The 23,534-nt window shown below is 55.3% G+C and overlaps 1 protein-coding gene across 1 annotated transcript in view; it reads left to right on the top strand.

Annotated features, from left to right (window-relative positions):
• Positions 1–18,060, top strand: part of LOC147761418 (uncharacterized) — a 66,177-nt gene extending 48,117 nt beyond the window's left edge. The window contains exons 5-8 of the mRNA XM_087013143.1: positions 13,736–13,984; positions 14,613–14,811; positions 17,083–17,317; positions 17,573–18,060. Of these exons, the coding sequence (XP_086869269.1) occupies positions 13,736–13,984; positions 14,613–14,811; positions 17,083–17,317; positions 17,573–17,701 (812 nt within the window). The 3' untranslated portion in view covers positions 17,702–18,060. The remainder of the gene's footprint in view (positions 1–13,735; positions 13,985–14,612; positions 14,812–17,082; positions 17,318–17,572) is intronic.
• The last annotated feature ends 5,474 nt before the right edge of the window (positions 18,061–23,534 follow it).

Raw genomic sequence — 23,534 nt, 5'->3', positions numbered from 1 at the left:
CTGCGCCAACACCGTGGGCAGTTTCACCTGCACCTGCCTGGCTGGCTTCACCGGCGACGGCACAGCGTGTGCCGACGTAGATGAGTGTGCCCTGGCCGCCGATGACTGCGCTGAGAATGCCACCTGCGCCAACACCGTGGGCAGTTTCACCTGCACCTGCCTGGCTGGCTTCACCGGCGACGGCACAGCGTGTGCCGACGTAGATGAGTGTGCCCTGGCCGCCGATGACTGCGCTGAGAATGCCACCTGCGCCAACACCGTGGGCAGTTTCACCTGCACCTGCCTGGCTGGCTTCACCGGCGACGGCACAGCGTGTGCCGACGTAGATGAGTGTGCCCTGGCCGCCGATGACTGCGCTGAGAATGCCACCTGCGCCAACACCGTGGGCAGTTTCACCTGCACCTGCCTGGCTGGCTTTCACCGGCGACGGCACAGCGTGTGCCGACGTAGATGAGTGTGCCCTGGCCGCCGATGACTGCGCTGAGAATGCCACCTGCGCCAACACCGTGGGCAGTTTCACCTGCACCTGCCTGGCTGGCTTCACCGGCGACGGCACAGCGTGTGCCGACGTAGATGAGTGTGCCCTGGCCGCCGATGACTGCGCTGAGAATGCCACCTGCGCCAACACCGTGGGCAGTTTCACCTGCACCTGCCTGGCTGGCTTCACCGGCGACGGCACAGCGTGTGCCGACGTAGATGAGTGTGCCCTGGCCGCCGATGACTGCGCTGAGAATGCCACCTGCGCCAACACCGTGGGCAGTTTCACCTGCACCTGCCTGGCTGGCTTCACCGGCGACGGCACAGCGTGTGCCGACGTAGATGAGTGTGCCCTGGCCGCCGATGACTGCGCTGAGAATGCCACCTGCGCCAACACCGTGGGCAGTTTCACCTGCACCTGCCTGGCTGGCTTCACCGGCGACGGCACAGCGTGTGCCGACGTAGATGAGTGTGCCCTGGCCGCCGATGACTGCGCTGAGAATGCCACCTGCGCCAACACCGTGGGCAGTTTTCACCTGCACCTGCCTGGCTGGCTTCACCGGCGACGGCACAGCGTGTGCCGACGTAGATGAGTCCCTGGCCGCCGATGACTGCGCTGAGAATGCCACCTGCGCCAACACCGTGGGCAGTTTCACCTGCACCTGCCTGGCTGGCTTCACCGGCGACGGCACAGCGTGTGCCGACGTAGATGAGTGTGCCCTGGCCGCCGATTGACTGCGCTGAGAATGCCACCTGCGCCAACACCGTGGGCAGTTTCACCTGCACCTGCCTGGCTGGCTTCACCGGCGACGGCACAGCGTGTGCCGACGTAGATGAGTGTGCCCTGGCCGCCGATGACTGCGCTGAGAATGCCACCTGCGCCAACACCGTGGGCAGTTTCACCTGCACCTGCCTGGCTGGCTTCACCGCGACGGCACAGCGTGTGCCGACGTAGATGAGTGTGCCCTGGCCGCCGATGACTGCGCTGAGAATGCCACCTGCGCCAACACCGTGGGCAGTTTCACCTGCACCTGCCTGGCTGGCTTCACCGGCGACGGCACAGCGTGTGCCGACGTAGATGAGTGTGCCCTGGCCGCCGATGACTGCGCTGAGAATGCCACCTGCGCCAACACCGTGGGCAGTTTCACCTGCACCTGCCTGGCTGGCTTCACCGGCGACGGCACAGCGTGTGTGCCGACGTAGATGAGTGTGCCCTGGCCGCCGATGACTGCGCTTGAGAATGCCACCTGCGCCAACACCGTGGGCAGTTTCACCTGCACCTGCCTGGCTGGCTTCACCGGCGACGGCACAGCGTGTGCCGACGTAGATGAGTGTGCCCTGGCCGCCGATGACTGCGCTGAGAATGCCACCTGCGCCAACACCGTGGGCAGTTTCACCTGCACCTGCCTGGCTGGCTTCACCGGCGACGGCACAGCGTGTGCCGACGTAGATGAGTGTGCCCTGGCCGCCGATGACTGCGCTGAGAATGCCACCTGCGCCAACACCGTGGGCAGTTTCACCTGCACCTGCCTGGCTGGCTTCACCGGCGACGGCACAGCGTGTGCCGACGTAGATGAGTGTGCCCTGGCCGCCGATGACTGCGCTGAGAATGCCACCTGCGCCAACACCGTGGGCAGTTTCACCTGCACCTGCCTGGCTGGCTTCACCGGCGACGGCACAGCGTGTGCCGACGTAGATGAGTGTGCCCTGGCCGCCGATGACTGCGCTGAGAATGCCACCTGCGCCAACACCGTGGGCAGTTTCACCTGCACCTGCCTGGCTGGCTTCACCGGCGACGGCACAGCGTGTGCCGACGTAGATGAGTGTGCCCTGGCCGCCGATGACTGCGCTGAGAATGCCACCTGCGCCAACACCGTGGGCAGTTTCACCTGCACCTGCCTGGCTGGCTTCACCGGCGACGGCACAGCGTGTGCCGACGTAGATGAGTGTGCCCTGGCCGCCGATGACTGCGCTGAGAATGCCACCTGCGCCAACACCGTGGGCAGTTTCACCTGCACCTGCCTGGCTGGCTTCACCGGCGACGGCACAGCGTGTGCCGACGTAGATGAGTGTGCCCTGGCCGCCGATGACTGCGCTGAGAATGCCACCTGCGCCAACACCGTGGGCAGTTTCACCTGCACCTGCCTGGCTGGCTTCACCGGCGACGGCACAGCGTGTGCCGACGTAGATGTGCCCTGGCCGCCGATGACTGCGCTGAGAATGCCACCTGCGCCAACACCGTGGGGCAGTTTCACCTGCACCTGCCTGGCTGGCTTCACCGGCGACGGCACAGCGTGTGCCGACGTAGATGAGTGTGCCCTGGCCGCCGATGATCTGCGCTGAGAATGCCACCTGCGCCAACACCGTGGGCAGTTTCACCTGCACCTGCCTGGCTGGCTTCACCGGGCGACGGCACAGCGTGTGCCGTACGTAGATGAGTGTGCCCTGGCCGCCGATGACTGCGCTGAGAATGCCACCTGCGCCAACACCGTGGGCAGTTTCACCTGCACCTGCCTGGCTGGCTTCACCGGCGACGGCACAGCGTGTGCCGACGTAGATGAGTGTGCCCTGGCCGCCGATGACTGCGCTGAGAATGCCACCTGCGCCAACACCGTGGGCAGTTTCACCTGCACCTGCCTGGCTGGCTTCACCGGCGACGGCACAGCGTGTGCCGACGTAGATGAGTGTGCCCTGGCCGCCGATGACTGCGCTGAGAATGCCACCTGCGCCAACACCGTGGGCAGTTTCACCTGCACCTGCCTGGCTGGCTTCACCGGCGACGGCACAGCGTGTGCCGACGTAGATGAGTGTGCCCTGGCCGCCGATGACTGCGCTGAGAATGCCACCTGCGCCAACACCGTGGGCAGTTTCACCTGCACCTGCCTGGCTGGCTTCACCGGCGACGGCACAGCGTGTGCCGACGTAGATGAGTGTGCCCTGGCCGCCGATGACTGCGCTGAGAATGCCACCTGCGCCAACACCGTGGGCAGTTTCACCTGCACCTGCCTGGCTGGCTTCACCGGCGACGGCACAGCGTGTGCCGACGTAGATGAGTGTGCCCTGGCCGCCGATGACTGCGCTGAGAATGCCACCTGCGCCAACACCGTGGGCAGTTTCACCTGCACCTGCCTGGCTGGCTTCACCGGCGACGGCACAGCGTGTGCCGACGTAGATGAGTGTGCCCTGGCCGCCGATGACTGCGCTGAGAATGCCACCTGCGCCAACACCGTGGGCAGTTTCACCTGCACCTGCCTGGCTGGCTTCACCGGCGACGGCACAGCGTGTGCCGACGTAGATGAGTGTGCCCTGGCCGCCGATGACTGCGCTGAGAATGCCACCTGCGCCAACACCGTGGGCAGTTTCACCTGCACCTGCCTGGCTGGCTTCACCGGCGACGGCACAGCGTGTGCCGACGTAGATGAGTGTGCCCTGGCCGCCGATGACTGCGCTGAGAATGCCACCTGCGCCAACACCGTGGGCAGTTTCACCTGCACCTGCCTGGCTGGCTTCACCGGCGACGGCACAGCGTGTGCCGACGTAGATGAGTGTGCCCTGGCCGCCGATGACTGCGCTGAGAATGCCACCTGCGCCAACACCGTGGGCAGTTTCACCTGCACCTGCCTGGCTGGCTTCACCGGCGACGGCACAGCGTGTGCCGACGTAGATGAGTGTGCCCTGGCCGCCGATGACTGCGCTGAGAATGCCACCTGCGCCAACACCGTGGGCAGTTTCACCTGCACCTGCCTGGCTGGCTTCACCGGCGACGGCACAGCGTGTGCCGACGTAGATGAGTGTGCCCTGGCCGCCGATGACTGCGCTGAGAATGCCACCTGCGCCAACACCGTGGGCAGTTTCACCTGCACCTGCCTGGCTGGCTTCACCGGCGACGGCACAGCGTGTGCCGACGTAGATGAGTGTGCCCTGGCCGCCGATGACTGCGCTGAGAATGCCACCTGCGCCAACACCGTGGGCAGTTTCACCTGCACCTGCCTGGCTGGCTTCACCGGCGACGGCACAGCGTGTGCCGACGTAGATGAGTGTGCCCTGGCCGCCGATGACTGCGCTGAGAATGCCACCTGCGCCAACACCGTGGGCAGTTTCACCTGCACCTGCCTGGCTGGCTTCACCGGCGACGGCACAGCGTGTGCCGACGTAGATGAGTGTGCCCTGGCCGCCGATGACTGCGCTGAGAATGCCACCTGCGCCAACACCGTGGGCAGTTTCACCTGCACCTGCCTGGCTGGCTTCACCGGCGACGGCACAGCGTGTGCCGACGTAGATGAGTGTGCCCTGGCCGCCGATGACTGCGCTGAGAATGCCACCTGCGCCAACACCGTGGGCAGTTTCACCTGCACCTGCCTGGCTGGCTTCACCGGCGACGGCACAGCGTGTGCCGACGTAGATGAGTGTGCCCTGGCCGCCGATGACTGCGCTGAGAATGCCACCTGCGCCAACACCGTGGGCAGTTTCACCTGCACCTGCCTGGCTGGCTTCACCGGCGACGGCACAGCGTGTGCCGACGTAGATGAGTGTGCCCTGGCCGCCGATGACTGCGCTGAGAATGCCACCTGCGCCAACACCGTGGGCAGTTTCACCTGCACCTGCCTGGCTGGCTTCACCGGCGACGGCACAGCGTGTGCCGACGTAGATGAGTGTGCCCTGGCCGCCGATGACTGCGCTGAGAATGCCACCTGCGCCAACACCGTGGGCAGTTTCACCTGCACCTGCCTGGCTGGCTTCACCGGCGACGGCACAGCGTGTGCCGACGTAGATGAGTGTGCCCTGGCCGCCGATGACTGCGCTGAGAATGCCACCTGCGCCAACACCGTGGGCAGTTTCACCTGCACCTGCCTGGCTGGCTTCACCGGCGACGGCACAGCGTGTGCCGACGTAGATGAGTGTGCCCTGGCCGCCGATGACTGCGCTGAGAATGCCACCTGCGCCAACACCGTGGGCAGTTTCACCTGCACCTGCCTGGCTGGCTTCACCGGCGACGGCACAGCGTGTGCCGACGTAGATGAGTGTGCCCTGGCCGCCGATGACTGCGCTGAGAATGCCACCTGCGCCAACACCGTGGGCAGTTTCACCTGCACCTGCCTGGCTGGCTTCACCGGCGACGGCACAGCGTGTGCCGACGTAGATGAGTGTGCCCTGGCCGCCGATGACTGCGCTGAGAATGCCACCTGCGCCAACACCGTGGGCAGTTTCACCTGCACCTGCCTGGCTGGCTTCACCGGCGACGGCACAGCGTGTGCCGACGTAGATGAGTGTGCCCTGGCCGCCGATGACTGCGCTGAGAATGCCACCTGCGCCAACACCGTGGGCAGTTTCACCTGCACCTGCCTGGCTGGCTTCACCGGCGACGGCACAGCGTGTGCCGACGTAGATGAGTGTGCCCTGGCCGCCGATGACTGCGCTGAGAATGCCACCTGCGCCAACACCGTGGGCAGTTTCACCTGCACCTGCCTGGCTGGCTTCACCGGCGACGGCACAGCGTGTGCCGACGTAGATGAGTGTGCCCTGGCCGCCGATGACTGCGCTGAGAATGCCACCTGCGCCAACACCGTGGGCAGTTTCACCTGCACCTGCCTGGCTGGCTTCACCGGCGACGGCACAGCGTGTGCCGACGTAGATGAGTGTGCCCTGGCCGCCGATGACTGCGCTGAGAATGCCACCTGCGCCAACACCGTGGGCAGTTTCACCTGCACCTGCCTGGCTGGCTTCACCGGCGACGGCACAGCGTGTGCCGACGTAGATGAGTGTGCCCTGGCCGCCGATGACTGCGCTGAGAATGCCACCTGCGCCAACACCGTGGGCAGTTTCACCTGCACCTGCCTGGCTGGCTTCACCGGCGACGGCACAGCGTGTGCCGACGTAGATGAGTGTGCCCTGGCCGCCGATGACTGCGCTGAGAATGCCACCTGCGCCAACACCGTGGGCAGTTTCACCTGCACCTGCCTGGCTGGCTTCACCGGCGACGGCACAGCGTGTGCCGACGTAGATGAGTGTGCCCTGGCCGCCGATGACTGCGCTGAGAATGCCACCTGCGCCAACACCGTGGGCAGTTTCACCTGCACCTGCCTGGCTGGCTTCACCGGCGACGGCACAGCGTGTGCCGACGTAGATGAGTGTGCCCTGGCCGCCGATGACTGCGCTGAGAATGCCACCTGCGCCAACACCGTGGGCAGTTTCACCTGCACCTGCCTGGCTGGCTTCACCGGCGACGGCACAGCGTGTGCCGACGTAGATGAGTGTGCCCTGGCCGCCGATGACTGCGCTGAGAATGCCACCTGCGCCAACACCGTGGGCAGTTTCACCTGCACCTGCCTGGCTGGCTTCACCGGCGACGGCACAGCGTGTGCCGACGTAGATGAGTGTGCCCTGGCCGCCGATGACTGCGCTGAGAATGCCACCTGCGCCAACACCGTGGGCAGTTTCACCTGCACCTGCCTGGCTGGCTTCACCGGCGACGGCACAGCGTGTGCCGACGTAGATGAGTGTGCCCTGGCCGCCGATGACTGCGCTGAGAATGCCACCTGCGCCAACACCGTGGGCAGTTTCACCTGCACCTGCCTGGCTGGCTTCACCGGCGACGGCACAGCGTGTGCCGACGTAGATGAGTGTGCCCTGGCCGCCGATGACTGCGCTGAGAATGCCACCTGCGCCAACACCGTGGGCAGTTTCACCTGCACCTGCCTGGCTGGCTTCACCGGCGACGGCACAGCGTGTGCCGACGTAGATGAGTGTGCCCTGGCCGCCGATGACTGCGCTGAGAATGCCACCTGCGCCAACACCGTGGGCAGTTTCACCTGCACCTGCCTGGCTGGCTTCACCGGCGACGGCACAGCGTGTGCCGACGTAGATGAGTGTGCCCTGGCCGCCGATGACTGCGCTGAGAATGCCACCTGCGCCAACACCGTGGGCAGTTTCACCTGCACCTGCCTGGCTGGCTTCACCGGCGACGGCACAGCGTGTGCCGACGTAGATGAGTGTGCCCTGGCCGCCGATGACTGCGCTGAGAATGCCACCTGCGCCAACACCGTGGGCAGTTTCACCTGCACCTGCCTGGCTGGCTTCACCGGCGACGGCACAGCGTGTGCCGACGTAGATGAGTGTGCCCTGGCCGCCGATGACTGCGCTGAGAATGCCACCTGCGCCAACACCGTGGGCAGTTTCACCTGCACCTGCCTGGCTGGCTTCACCGGCGACGGCACAGCGTGTGCCGACGTAGATGAGTGTGCCCTGGCCGCCGATGACTGCGCTGAGAATGCCACCTGCGCCAACACCGTGGGCAGTTTCACCTGCACCTGCCTGGCTGGCTTCACCGGCGACGGCACAGCGTGTGCCGACGTAGATGAGTGTGCCCTGGCCGCCGATGACTGCGCTGAGAATGCCACCTGCGCCAACACCGTGGGCAGTTTCACCTGCACCTGCCTGGCTGGCTTCACCGGCGACGGCACAGCGTGTGCCGACGTAGATGAGTGTGCCCTGGCCGCCGATGACTGCGCTGAGAATGCCACCTGCGCCAACACCGTGGGCAGTTTCACCTGCACCTGCCTGGCTGGCTTCACCGGCGACGGCACAGCGTGTGCCGACGTAGATGAGTGTGCCCTGGCCGCCGATGACTGCGCTGAGAATGCCACCTGCGCCAACACCGTGGGCAGTTTCACCTGCACCTGCCTGGCTGGCTTCACCGGCGACGGCACAGCGTGTGCCGACGTAGATGAGTGTGCCCTGGCCGCCGATGACTGCGCTGAGAATGCCACCTGCGCCAACACCGTGGGCAGTTTCACCTGCACCTGCCTGGCTGGCTTCACCGGCGACGGCACAGCGTGTGCCGACGTAGATGAGTGTGCCCTGGCCGCCGATGACTGCGCTGAGAATGCCACCTGCGCCAACACCGTGGGCAGTTTCACCTGCACCTGCCTGGCTGGCTTCACCGGCGACGGCACAGCGTGTGCCGACGTAGATGAGTGTGCCCTGGCCGCCGATGACTGCGCTGAGAATGCCACCTGCGCCAACACCGTGGGCAGTTTCACCTGCACCTGCCTGGCTGGCTTCACCGGCGACGGCACAGCGTGTGCCGACGTAGATGAGTGTGCCCTGGCCGCCGATGACTGCGCTGAGAATGCCACCTGCGCCAACACCGTGGGCAGTTTCACCTGCACCTGCCTGGCTGGCTTCACCGGCGACGGCACAGCGTGTGCCGACGTAGATGAGTGTGCCCTGGCCGCCGATGACTGCGCTGAGAATGCCACCTGCGCCAACACCGTGGGCAGTTTCACCTGCACCTGCCTGGCTGGCTTCACCGGCGACGGCACAGCGTGTGCCGACGTAGATGAGTGTGCCCTGGCCGCCGATGACTGCGCTGAGAATGCCACCTGCGCCAACACCGTGGGCAGTTTCACCTGCACCTGCCTGGCTGGCTTCACCGGCGACGGCACAGCGTGTGCCGACGTAGATGAGTGTGCCCTGGCCGCCGATGACTGCGCTGAGAATGCCACCTGCGCCAACACCGTGGGCAGTTTCACCTGCACCTGCCTGGCTGGCTTCACCGGCGACGGCACAGCGTGTGCCGACGTAGATGAGTGTGCCCTGGCCGCCGATGACTGCGCTGAGAATGCCACCTGCGCCAACACCGTGGGCAGTTTCACCTGCACCTGCCTGGCTGGCTTCACCGGCGACGGCACAGCGTGTGCCGACGTAGATGAGTGTGCCCTGGCCGCCGATGACTGCGCTGAGAATGCCACCTGCGCCAACACCGTGGGCAGTTTCACCTGCACCTGCCTGGCTGGCTTCACCGGCGACGGCACAGCGTGTGCCGACGTAGATGAGTGTGCCCTGGCCGCCGATGACTGCGCTGAGAATGCCACCTGCGCCAACACCGTGGGCAGTTTCACCTGCACCTGCCTGGCTGGCTTCACCGGCGACGGCACAGCGTGTGCCGACGTAGATGAGTGTGCCCTGGCCGCCGATGACTGCGCTGAGAATGCCACCTGCGCCAACACCGTGGGCAGTTTCACCTGCACCTGCCTGGCTGGCTTCACCGGCGACGGCACAGCGTGTGCCGACGTAGATGAGTGTGCCCTGGCCGCCGATGACTGCGCTGAGAATGCCACCTGCGCCAACACCGTGGGCAGTTTCACCTGCACCTGCCTGGCTGGCTTCACCGGCGACGGCACAGCGTGTGCCGACGTAGATGAGTGTGCCCTGGCCGCCGATGACTGCGCTGAGAATGCCACCTGCGCCAACACCGTGGGCAGTTTCACCTGCACCTGCCTGGCTGGCTTCACCGGCGACGGCACAGCGTGTGCCGACGTAGATGAGTGTGCCCTGGCCGCCGATGACTGCGCTGAGAATGCCACCTGCGCCAACACCGTGGGCAGTTTCACCTGCACCTGCCTGGCTGGCTTCACCGGCGACGGCACAGCGTGTGCCGACGTAGATGAGTGTGCCCTGGCCGCCGATGACTGCGCTGAGAATGCCACCTGCGCCAACACCGTGGGCAGTTTCACCTGCACCTGCCTGGCTGGCTTCACCGGCGACGGCACAGCGTGTGCCGACGTAGATGAGTGTGCCCTGGCCGCCGATGACTGCGCTGAGAATGCCACCTGCGCCAACACCGTGGGCAGTTTCACCTGCACCTGCCTGGCTGGCTTCACCGGCGACGGCACAGCGTGTGCCGACGTAGATGAGTGTGCCCTGGCCGCCGATGACTGCGCTGAGAATGCCACCTGCGCCAACACCGTGGGCAGTTTCACCTGCACCTGCCTGGCTGGCTTCACCGGCGACGGCACAGCGTGTGCCGACGTAGATGAGTGTGCCCTGGCCGCCGATGACTGCGCTGAGAATGCCACCTGCGCCAACACCGTGGGCAGTTTCACCTGCACCTGCCTGGCTGGCTTCACCGGCGACGGCACAGCGTGTGCCGACGTAGATGAGTGTGCCCTGGCCGCCGATGACTGCGCTGAGAATGCCACCTGCGCCAACACCGTGGGCAGTTTCACCTGCACCTGCCTGGCTGGCTTCACCGGCGACGGCACAGCGTGTGCCGACGTAGATGAGTGTGCCCTGGCCGCCGATGACTGCGCTGAGAATGCCACCTGCGCCAACACCGTGGGCAGTTTCACCTGCACCTGCCTGGCTGGCTTCACCGGCGACGGCACAGCGTGTGCCGACGTAGATGAGTGTGCCCTGGCCGCCGATGACTGCGCTGAGAATGCCACCTGCGCCAACACCGTGGGCAGTTTCACCTGCACCTGCCTGGCTGGCTTCACCGGCGACGGCACAGCGTGTGCCGACGTAGATGAGTGTGCCCTGGCCGCCGATGACTGCGCTGAGAATGCCACCTGCGCCAACACCGTGGGCAGTTTCACCTGCACCTGCCTGGCTGGCTTCACCGGCGACGGCACAGCGTGTGCCGACGTAGATGAGTGTGCCCTGGCCGCCGATGACTGCGCTGAGAATGCCACCTGCGCCAACACCGTGGGCAGTTTCACCTGCACCTGCCTGGCTGGCTTCACCGGCGACGGCACAGCGTGTGCCGACGTAGATGAGTGTGCCCTGGCCGCCGATGACTGCGCTGAGAATGCCACCTGCGCCAACACCGTGGGCAGTTTCACCTGCACCTGCCTGGCTGGCTTCACCGGCGACGGCACAGCGTGTGCCGACGTAGATGAGTGTGCCCTGGCCGCCGATGACTGCGCTGAGAATGCCACCTGCGCCAACACCGTGGGCAGTTTCACCTGCACCTGCCTGGCTGGCTTCACCGGCGACGGCACAGCGTGTGCCGACGTAGATGAGTGTGCCCTGGCCGCCGATGACTGCGCTGAGAATGCCACCTGCGCCAACACCGTGGGCAGTTTCACCTGCACCTGCCTGGCTGGCTTCACCGGCGACGGCACAGCGTGTGCCGACGTAGATGAGTGTGCCCTGGCCGCCGATGACTGCGCTGAGAATGCCACCTGCGCCAACACCGTGGGCAGTTTCACCTGCACCTGCCTGGCTGGCTTCACCGGCGACGGCACAGCGTGTGCCGACGTAGATGAGTGTGCCCTGGCCGCCGATGACTGCGCTGAGAATGCCACCTGCGCCAACACCGTGGGCAGTTTCACCTGCACCTGCCTGGCTGGCTTCACCGGCGACGGCACAGCGTGTGCCGACGTAGATGAGTGTGCCCTGGCCGCCGATGACTGCGCTGAGAATGCCACCTGCGCCAACACCGTGGGCAGTTTCACCTGCACCTGCCTGGCTGGCTTCACCGGCGACGGCACAGCGTGTGCCGACGTAGATGAGTGTGCCCTGGCCGCCGATGACTGCGCTGAGAATGCCACCTGCGCCAACACCGTGGGCAGTTTCACCTGCACCTGCCTGGCTGGCTTCACCGGCGACGGCACAGCGTGTGCCGACGTAGATGAGTGTGCCCTGGCCGCCGATGACTGCGCTGAGAATGCCACCTGCGCCAACACCGTGGGCAGTTTCACCTGCACCTGCCTGGCTGGCTTCACCGGCGACGGCACAGCGTGTGCCGACGTAGATGAGTGTGCCCTGGCCGCCGATGACTGCGCTGAGAATGCCACCTGCGCCAACACCGTGGGCAGTTTCACCTGCACCTGCCTGGCTGGCTTCACCGGCGACGGCACAGCGTGTGCCGACGTAGATGAGTGTGCCCTGGCCGCCGATGACTGCGCTGAGAATGCCACCTGCGCCAACACCGTGGGCAGTTTCACCTGCACCTGCCTGGCTGGCTTCACCGGCGACGGCACAGCGTGTGCCGACGTAGATGAGTGTGCCCTGGCCGCCGATGACTGCGCTGAGAATGCCACCTGCGCCAACACCGTGGGCAGTTTCACCTGCACCTGCCTGGCTGGCTTCACCGGCGACGGCACAGCGTGTGCCGACGTAGATGAGTGTGCCCTGGCCGCCGATGACTGCGCTGAGAATGCCACCTGCGCCAACACCGTGGGCAGTTTCACCTGCACCTGCCTGGCTGGCTTCACCGGCGACGGCACAGCGTGTGCCGACGTAGATGAGTGTGCCCTGGCCGCCGATGACTGCGCTGAGAATGCCACCTGCGCCAACACCGTGGGCAGTTTCACCTGCACCTGCCTGGCTGGCTTCACCGGCGACGGCACAGCGTGTGCCGACGTAGATGAGTGTGCCCTGGCCGCCGATGACTGCGCTGAGAATGCCACCTGCGCCAACACCGTGGGCAGTTTCACCTGCACCTGCCTGGCTGGCTTCACCGGCGACGGCACAGCGTGTGCCGACGTAGATGAGTGTGCCCTGGCCGCCGATGACTGCGCTGAGAATGCCACCTGCGCCAACACCGTGGGCAGTTTCACCTGCACCTGCCTGGCTGGCTTCACCGGCGACGGCACAGCGTGTGCCGACGTAGATGAGTGTGCCCTGGCCGCCGATGACTGCGCTGAGAATGCCACCTGCGCCAACACCGTGGGCAGTTTCACCTGCACCTGCCTGGCTGGCTTCACCGGCGACGGCACAGCGTGTGCCGACGTAGATGAGTGTGCCCTGGCCGCCGATGACTGCGCTGAGAATGCCACCTGCGCCAACACCGTGGGCAGTTTCACCTGCACCTGCCTGGCTGGCTTCACCGGCGACGGCACAGCGTGTGCCGACGTAGATGAGTGTGCCCTGGCCGCCGATGACTGCGCTGAGAATGCCACCTGCGCCAACACCGTGGGCAGTTTCACCTGCACCTGCCTGGCTGGCTTCACCGGCGACGGCACAGCGTGTGCCGACGTAGATGAGTGTGCCCTGGCCGCCGATGACTGCGCTGAGAATGCCACCTGCGCCAACACCGTGGGCAGTTTCACCTGCACCTGCCTGGCTGGCTTCACCGGCGACGGCACAGCGTGTGCCGACGTAGATGAGTGTGCCCTGGCCGCCGATGACTGCGCTGAGAATGCCACCTGCGCCAACACCGTGGGCAGTTTCACCTGCACCTGCCTGGCTGGCTTCACCGGCGACGGCACAGCGTGTGCCGACGTAGATGAGTGTGCCCTGGCCGCCGATGACTGCGCTGAGAATGCCACCTGCGCCAACACCGTGGGCAGTTTCACCTGCACCTGCCTGGCTGGCTTCACCGGCGACGGCACAGCGTGTGCCGACGTAGATGAGTGTGCCCTGGCCGCCGATGACTGCGCTGAGAATGCCACCTGCGCCAACACCGTGGGCAGTTTCACCTGCACCTGCCTGGCTGGCTTCACCGGCGACGGCACAGCGTGTGCCGACGTAGATGAGTGTGCCCTGGCCGCCGATGACTGCGCTGAGAATGCCACCTGCGCCAACACCGTGGGCAGTTTCACCTGCACCTGCCTGGCTGGCTTCACCGGCGACGGCACAGCGTGTGCCGACGTAGATGAGTGTGCCCTGGCCGCCGATGACTGCGCTGAGAATGCCACCTGCGCCAACACCGTGGGCAGTTTCACCTGCACCTGCCTGGCTGGCTTCACCGGCGACGGCACAATTTGCTCGGATATAAGAAGTAGGTGTTATTTATTTTGATATAAACATTTTTGAACTCAGCATGTCTCTATATAAATCGGAGCCAATTTTAAGATAATATTTATATTTGATACAAGGAAGTGAACCAAGATTTTATTCCCTTAAAGCATATATAAATAACAATAAAAAACATTGATGTCTCTAGCTCAGAGGATGCATTTTTATAGTGCGTGTTCTAAATGACCGAAATTTTGCTGACGATACGCTTGACTTCTCTTTGGATACGAACAAATTATCTTTTGCACCTTAAGGGTGGTTGCCGTAGTTAGTGGCTATCCTACAAATGCTTTTAAGGCTTTAAAATACGAACAAAATATAATGCCTTTCGCTGGGGCAAAGCACTTGTCTGTTAATTTGTAGTTAAGGCACTCGCGTGATATAATCGCTTTTTAATTATATAGTGATTGAAAAAAAAAGCTAACGTACCTAATGTTCATCTTCAAGCAAAATAGTGCCACATTTTAGTCACCCTATAGATATACATAGATATTGTTTGTTGATAAATTAAACATTGATCTTTTTCATTAGGTAATATGATGAGAAACAATCAAGTTTGTTTACAAGCAATGAAATACTTTTACCCTTCTACAAAGATCATTTCATTCCAGCTTGTCTTGGTCCTGTTGGTACAGAGTTTTGGCACGCCACTGACGATTTAACGAAGTGTTATCAATTCTTTGGCGTCAATACAGGCCTCGACTTTACTGCCGCCAGTAGCTTCTGTGCTGGACAAGCCACTGGAGCTACTCTGGCAATAATTAATACAGCAGTAGAAAATGATTTTGTTGAAAATCTTATACCACCTGGGTAAGTTGTGCCGTGACCCTATTTGCTACTTATATATTCCTTGGGTTAATATTAAGTAAAATCAGTCATATGGACAACCTATGAATATTAACTTCAACGTTTTGAGGCATTAAAAACGATAACTGCCGTTTGCGTGCCTCGGATTTGTGAGCGCAAACTCAAATTTACGACGCCATCCACGATTTCATTGTGCAGAAACTTAAAATAGGTCGTCAACGAGCAAAAAAAATTTGGCCAGCTATCATCCGGATCTTTAGCTTCACATACTTTTTCTCAATCCCGTACTGTTCTCAATGGGGCATTTCTCTCTCGCTAGTTCTAAGCACAAATGAAACCTATCGAACGGGTAGCTTAAGCACTGTCACAAAAGAGGCACGTGCAAGTATCGTATGTGAAATCGATTATACACAACACTTTGGGTGTTTGAAATCACATTTATTTCCAGTCTATGAGAAAGAATTAATTAGCAGCAGAAATAGCGCATTGCTAGCGCATTTACACCGTATATAACGTGTGTTTGAATACCGTATTAGTAATAAAGATGTGTCAGCGTAAGTGCAGCGTATATACACCGTATAACGTGTGTTTGAATACCGTATGAGTCATCAAGGTGTGTCAGCGTAAGTGAAGCGTATATACACCGTATGAGTACCGTATATCTGCGTTTCTCTTTGACGCTAGATGTGACAGGACTTAAAAGTATGACAAAGGTCTTCGTATGTTTTATTTTCCCCATAGATTAGAGTTCTGCCCCATAGTGTGACAGGGATTTCAGCGGATGTACGGTTCGTGGTTTGTTAGAGTTCTACCCCACAGTGTGACAGGGATTTCAGCGGATGTACGGTTCGTGGTTTGTTAGAGTTCTACCCCATAGTGTGACAGGGCCTTCAGCGGATGTACGGTTCGTGGTTTGTTAGAGTCCAACCCCACAGTGTGACAGGGCTTTCAGCAGATGTACGGTTCGTGGTTTGTTAGAGTTCTACCCCACAGTGTGACAGGGCCTTCAGTGGATGTACGGTTCGTGGTTTGTTAGAGTTCTACCCCACAGTGTGACAGGGCCTTCAGCGGATGTACGGTTCGTGGTTTGTTAGAGTTCTACCCCACAGTGTGACAGGGCCTTCAGCGGATATACGGTTCGTGGTTTGTTAGAGTTCTACCCCACAGTGTGACAGGGCCTTCAGCGGATATACGGTTCGTGGTTTGTTAGAGTTCTACCCCACAGTGTGACAGGGCCTTCAGCGGATGTACGGTTCGTGGTTTGTTAGAGTTCAACCCCATATTGTGACAGGGCCTTCAGCGGATGTACGGTTCGTGGTTTGTTAGAGTTCAACCCCATAGTGTGACAGGGCCTTCAGCGGATGTACGGTTCGTGGTTTGTTAGAGTTCAACCCCATAGTGTGACAGGGCCTTCAGCGGATAGTCGGTCCATGGTTTGAAGTGCGGCGCTCGTGACGCATTGAATGTTCGTGATGTTCGTACCATGGATAATCCGGGGTGACTCGGTAATACGGCGTTCGCAGAAATCCGAGGCTCAACATCGCAAACAGCTAATACGTTATACACTGGTTTTAATTCCGTACGTTTCAATGTTTTAACAGTTAAAGTAAGGAATGCCAATCTATCTTGTTACTTTATTGTAACTTTTTGCCATTTGTTTTACTCAAGAAGTAGTGGTTCTTCAGTGTACTAGAAATATAGTGAGCACTAGGTTTTACCATCGTTTTGGAGGTAAAATGATTATAGTAAGTTTATATGTGAATGCCGTATTTATACTAACGTTGATGTTTCACATACTGCTTATAACTGGAGAGCTCCATCTTCTAACACAATCAGGTGGTAAGCTTAAAGGGATAATAACTCTTCGTTTTGGCCAAAAAATGGATTTTCCTGGAGAAAACAACAATTTTCCCATACTTACCAATGGTTAATGAATCCATTTTTACATTCAAAGTTAGTCCCTGGTTTTTTTCTAAAAAGTTTGTTTTTTTGTTAAAATCTCTTAAGAGATTATAACAGAGCACAGCCATCAATGGAGGTCACGTGATCTAAAGACAAGCTCAGATATCAGAATAATAGCTATAACTGCCGTTTTTGTGGTAAAACAGAATATATTATATTTCTGTGAGTTGTTCACAATATTTTTATTGTGAAATATAGATATCGTACGAAGAGTTATTATCCTTTTAAGAGTGATAATATATATATATATGTACAAAATAGAATGTTACTAACATATTTGCCGCTGTGTCGGCAACATCCTTCATTTTGCAGCCCCTCTCTTCTCATTAATTGGATTGGTTTGACCAAGGTGGTGGGCACCACGTGGCAGTGGGTGGACGGGACATCCATCACCTACGTCAACTGGGACGGCGCCGGTGGTGGTGTGCCACAGGTCAAAGACTTGAGAGACTGTGGCGCCATCAACACCAAAAGATCTCCGTTCCGCTGGAAAGATCAGAACTGTGGTGCGTTGGGCAACGTAATATGTCAGGTCGAGCTAAGTCAGGTAAACAATGGCGGCAAATATGTGAAATTTTATGAAATTCCACAACCCAATTATATAAATAGACCTTGAAAATATTAATCTCAAGTGAAATAAGTCACATGCATTGAGGTCGTGCTTGAATACATTTAGCATGCACTTCTGGTCCTGTTGGTGGCATCGTTCTATTTTTATTAGTATAGCTATGTTAGAATCAGCCGTAAATTAAAGACCAAAGAAGTGGCATCAAAGAGAGTAAAATGACTCACATTTTTTCAGATATCTGGCCAAAGCTTGTCGGAGACCACGAATAGGCTTTCGGAAAACACAGCAAAAAAGACGCGGGAGCACCGTGCCGTCCGTTTACGGGGGCGTTGGCGCGTGCCTGGATGGTTACGGAGGAGGTGATACAGGTTGAAATGATGTTCATTTAGATACTGTCGCCGTAATTACAGTCTGAACACGGGAGTTTACCTGACTGAACATTTTAGTCACACCTAATCAACCGTCGTCTTGAAGCATTGATTCATTCAAGAGTGGAGTATTTTCTACTATTTTTAAAATGGTCATTTTATGTTCATTGTGTGCAAAGTAGTAACAGACGAGAGCATGGGTGCTGCTCTACACAAGCGTAAGGTCTACATGTAGTTTTACTAAATGTACCATCAAGCAAAGATTTAACACAGTGCATTTTACCCTGTTCTCTCCAGGGTCCACAAGTGTTTCTACGCTGAATAAAACTGCACTCCTAATTATCCAACTGTGAACCTTTCTGTATCAATTTTTAATTATCATTTTGTTGTAATCGGTGTAGTATGAAAGGGTGTTTAAGCTGACGTCACACAGAGCCTGGTGTCAACATTCTTCTTTAAGACTACCATCAATGTTATTAATTTAACAAACCCCAGCGAACTTACACTAAGGGATCAAAGTCCTTTGAGTCGTAATTACTCAATGAACCCTTATAAAGTGTATCGGTACAGCTGTGTACCTAACATACATGTACAATAGGAAAACTTTGTAAAACATTATTTAAAGAAATCGAAAGAAAAATATAAAGTCAAAGGCCATAAGATTTAAGCTTTATTTAACCGTCCTTGAATCAATCCATCTGATTAATATTGGTATGTGAAATTTATACTCCTGCTCCTCAACAGAGTAATACAAACTGCAATTATTCTATATATAAAACTGTGAAAATCAGTTCTACATAAACAACGACAAAAACAAACATACAAAATAAAAAAGATCATGTATTTTACTATTTATTAAAATGTTTTCCATTTAATTTGCAAAACATAAATGCATATCATCTGATGTCAGGTAGTTGGTTAACGATATTTAAGGTAACTTTAGCGGAATAATGGTTGTCACACCTAATGAAATTTAAGGATTTTGTTACAAATGTCAACTTTTCCTTATTGCACAGTTGTATCGTTGCATACACGAAATGTGTTATCACTGGACTTACAAAAGTACAGAAAACAAAACAAAACACGGTTATATTGTCCATTTTCTGTGGATTAAATTTTTTTTTCAAAAAGGTTCCTGAAAATTAGCTCTTTTGAATACAGATTCTAATAAAACAAAACCTTTAATGAACGATGGAAAATTACATAGTCAAAATTCCAACCATTTCTTAATTACGACAAGTATACAATAATAATATCAAACTGCTGTGACCCCCATGTGTACAATAAATAAACACTAAGCAGTTGTGACCCCCATGAGTACAATAAATATCCACTAAGCGGCTGTGACCCCCCATGAGTACAATAAATGCCCATTAAGCGGCTGTGACACCTATGTGTACAATAAATATCCACTAAGCAGCTGTGACCCCCATGTGTACAATAAATACCCACTAAGCAGCTGTGACACCCATGTGTACAATAAATACCCACTAAGCAGCTGTAACCTCCATGTGTACAATAAATGCCCGCTAAGCGGCTGTGACCTCCATGTGTCCAATAAATGCTCACTAAGCAGCTGTGACCCCCATGTGTCCAAAAACACACACTAAGTGGCTGTGACTCCCATGCGTACAATAAATGCCCACTAAGCAGCTGTGACCTCCATGTGTATAATAAATACCCACTAAGCAGCTGTGATCCCCATGTGTACAATAAATATACACTAAGCAGCTGTGATCCCCATGTGTACATTAAATGGTCACTAAGCAGCTGTGACCCCCATGTGTACAATAAATACCCACTAAGCAGCTGTGACCCCCATGTGTACAATAAATATCCACTAAGCAGCTGTGACCCCCATGTGTACAATAAATATCCAGTAAGCAGCTGTGACCCCCATGTGTACAATAAATATCCAGTAAGCAGCTGTGACCCCCATGTGTACAATAAATGCCCACTAAGCAGCTGTGACCCCCACGTGTACAATAAATATCCACTAAGTGGCTGTGACCCCCATGTGTACAATAAATGCCCACTAAGCAGCTGTGACCCCCATGTGTACAATAAATATCCACTAAGCAGCTGTGACCCCCATGTGTACAATAAATATCCAGTAAGCAGCTGTGACCCCCATGTGTACAATAAATGCCCACTAAGCAGCTGTGACCCCTATGTGTACAATAAATATCCACTAAGTGGCTGTGACCCCCATGTGTACAATAAATGCCCACTAAGCAGCTGTGACCCCCACGTGTACAATAAATATCCACTAAGCAGCTGTGACCCCCATGTGTACAATAAATATCCAGTAAGCAGCTGTGACCCCCATGTGTACAATAAATGCCCACTAAGCAGCTGTGACCCCCATGTGTACAATACATATCCACTAAGTGGCTGTGACCCCCATGTGTACAATAAATGCCCACTAAGCAGCTGTGACCCCCACGTGTACAATAAATATCCACTAAGTGGCTGTGACCCCCATGTGTACAATAAATGCCCACTAAGCAGCTGTGACCCCCATGTGTACAATAAATATCCACTAAGCAGCTGTGACCCCCATGTGTACAATAAATATCCAGTAAGCAGCTGTGACCCCCATGTGTACAATAAATGCCCACTAAGCAGCTGTGACCCCCATGTGTACAATAAATATCCACTAAGTGGCTGTGACCCCCATGTGTACAATAAATGCCCACTAAGCAGCTGTGACCCCCACGTGTACAATAAATATCCACTAAGCAGCTGTGACCCCCATGTGTACAATAAATATCCAGTAAGCAGCTGTGACCCCCATGTGTACAATAAATGCCCACTAAGCAGCTGTGACCCCCATGTGTACAATACATATCCACTAAGTGGCTGTGACCCCCATGTGTACAATAAATGCCCACTAAGCAGCTGTGACCCCCATGTGTACAATAAATATCCAGTAAGCAGCTGTGACCCCCATGTGTACAATAAATGCCCACTAAGCAGCTGTGACCCCCATGTGTACAATAAATATCCACTAAGTAGCTGTGACCCCCATGTGTACAATAAATGCCCACTAAGCAGCTGTGACCCCCATGTGTACAATAAATGCCCACTAAGTGGCTGTGACCCCCATGTGTACAATAAATATCCAGTAAGCAGCTGTGACCCCCATGTGTACAATAAATATCCACTAAGCAGCTGTGACACCCATGTGTACAATAAATATCCACTAAGCAGCTGTGACCCCCATGTGTACAATAAATATCCACTAAGCAGCTGTGACCCCCATGTGTACAATAAATACCCACTAAGCGGCTGTGACCCCCATGTGTACAATACATATCCACTAAGCAGCTGTGACTCCCATGTGTACAATAAATGCCCACTAAGCAGCTGTGACCTCCATGTGTATAATAAATACCCACTAAGCAGCTGTGATCCCCATGTGTACAATAAATATACACTAAGCAGCTGTGATCCTCATGTGTACAATAAATATCCAGTAAGCAGCTGTGATCCCCATGTGTACAATAAATATACACTAAGCAGCTGTGATCCCCATGTGTACATTAAATGGTCACTAAGCAGCTGTGACCCCCATGTGTACAATAAATGCCCACTAAGCAGCTGTGACCCCCATGTGTACAATAAATATCCACTAAGCAGCTGTGACCCCCATGTGTACAATAAATGCCCACTAAGCAGCTGTGACCCCCATGTGTACAATAAATGCCCACAAAGCAGCTGTGACCCCCATGTGTACAATAAATATCCACTAAGCAGCTGTGACCCCCATGTGTACAATAAATATCACACTGCACCATTGTATCAACCGGTGTGCGACAGTTTGTCCACCAAAATATGCCAAAGTTTCTTACTTAGCTCGCAAAGTGATCGCAAGCTATCGCCAGATTCTGTGGTTGCTGAAAGGTTGCAAGCACAGTGTGGCCCCGGCTTTATATAGAGTCGTCAGTCGTCTACTTACCATACTTCGTCAATAACACGACAATAAATATAGGAAAAGTTGCAAGTTATGAATGCATACTTTAGACCGGACACTTCCCTTTTTCTATTTCCACAATCCTTCAAACTGGTGATAGATGGCTTCGTTTCCTGCAACAAGAGTAGGAAATTGTTTTCAAAAGTTGCAACCAAATGGTTAAAATGTATCCCACTTATATTTTCACAGAAATAAAACTACTTATCAAGCAATTTGTTGACAAGACAATCATTTGAATGATTTTACTGGTATGACTGTGTCCAGATTTAAGCGTTGTTTTAGTGTCATTTTTTGGCTAAGAATTAAAAAGTTAAAAATACACAGCAATGTTTGGAAATCCAAAACTGTTTGTTGTAATGAGACAAATCCCCTTTCACGTGAAAGCACCCCCACTGAAATCCAAAGCATAGGAATATTTAGACAGACTGTCAAATATGTTAAACATGTTGTTCTTACTCTGTATTTAAAACCACAGTATAGAAATGCTTATATACCCACTTTCACTGCCTGACTTCTGTCTTATAAAAAATCTAAAATACATAAAAATAAAAATAAAAATAAAGAAAATTTCAGGTCATTATAAATGCTTAAAATATTTTTTGTGGGATAATGGTCTTAAAAGCCGAGCTGTAGTATATGATATAGATAAAGTACGAGGCGCTCAGCTTTACGCGAAATAGGGAAGTTTATTGGCACGGTTCATTAAGCCTGCTATAAGTTACTATAAGTAACTGGCTCGCGCTGCCAGTAATTACGCCGCGGGATATTCAGTGCACAGACCGTGATCATAAGACATACCGAAAATAGAAAATAGAAAATAGAAAATAGACATTGCATGTGAACGAAGCCTAACTGAACTGAACGGATGTCACCTTGTCGCAATGCGGCACGCGAAATGAGTCGGGTAACACGCGGTCACACCTATTGGGTCACTTAATTGTGTCATTCAGCAGGTAACATAACGCAGAAGTAACAATGGTAAACGGCTTCTGCCGTTGACTAGTCCTGCATTTTCTCAAAAGTACTAAAGCAAGCAAGTACTAAATGGGCAGTAAATCTGTTAAGTGAATGGCAGACTTGGCGCAAAATTAAGTCCCTCACCATGGAAGATCCTCACTGGCCCATCACATGTTTAAAGGGCGGACCTCTCGAAACGCTGGACTACATGGCTGACCAGGTTCATTACTGGAAATAAATCTTAACCTGGAACTTAAGTTATTCAGATTCCTTCAGAAATTGTTAAAGTTGTATTTGTCAAAAGTTCAAAGAAAATCACCCTAGAAGTGAAAGAAGTGTAAACTACGAAAGCTAACTTATATTGCAGGAGTTTATTGTTATATCTCCAAGTATGAAATAAAACTTGATGTGTTCATTTTTTACTTATTCCTTTTTATCTTTTTTCTTGTGCGATTACTGAAGAAAGTATGCTATAAAACTTGAAAATGTTTAATTCTACTTATTAATTCCAATATACTTGTTCATCATCTGTGTAATTACTAAAACTCGTAATACCCTAGTCACACTAGACGCGGAATGAGCTAGAATGTAGTCGGAATGAGAATTCTTTGTATATTCCTGGATATTCGAATTGCGTTCTAAAAATTTTGAGTGCATTCCAGATATATGGGCCCATTCTTGTGTCCGGTCCGAATGTTTTGTTCATGCTCAAAACTTTTGAAGTGCATTCCAAGTGGAGAAACATCGAATGACATTGGAAGTATATTCTAACTGCACTCTGAGTGCATTCTTAATATTTTAGGGCATTCCAACAGCATTCGAAACATGCATGATTCTGATTGCATTCGAGGGAGAATCGAAATGGCAAGAGACGTCAGATCCTGTTAGAATTTTC

Source organism: Lingula anatina, chromosome 5 (assembly GCF_051362555.1).
Source record: "Lingula anatina isolate TDL-2025a chromosome 5, LinAna3.0, whole genome shotgun sequence".
Taxonomy (NCBI): Eukaryota; Metazoa; Brachiopoda; class Lingulata; order Lingulida; family Lingulidae; genus Lingula; species Lingula anatina.
This window is presented reverse-complemented; position numbering and strand designations above follow the sequence as displayed.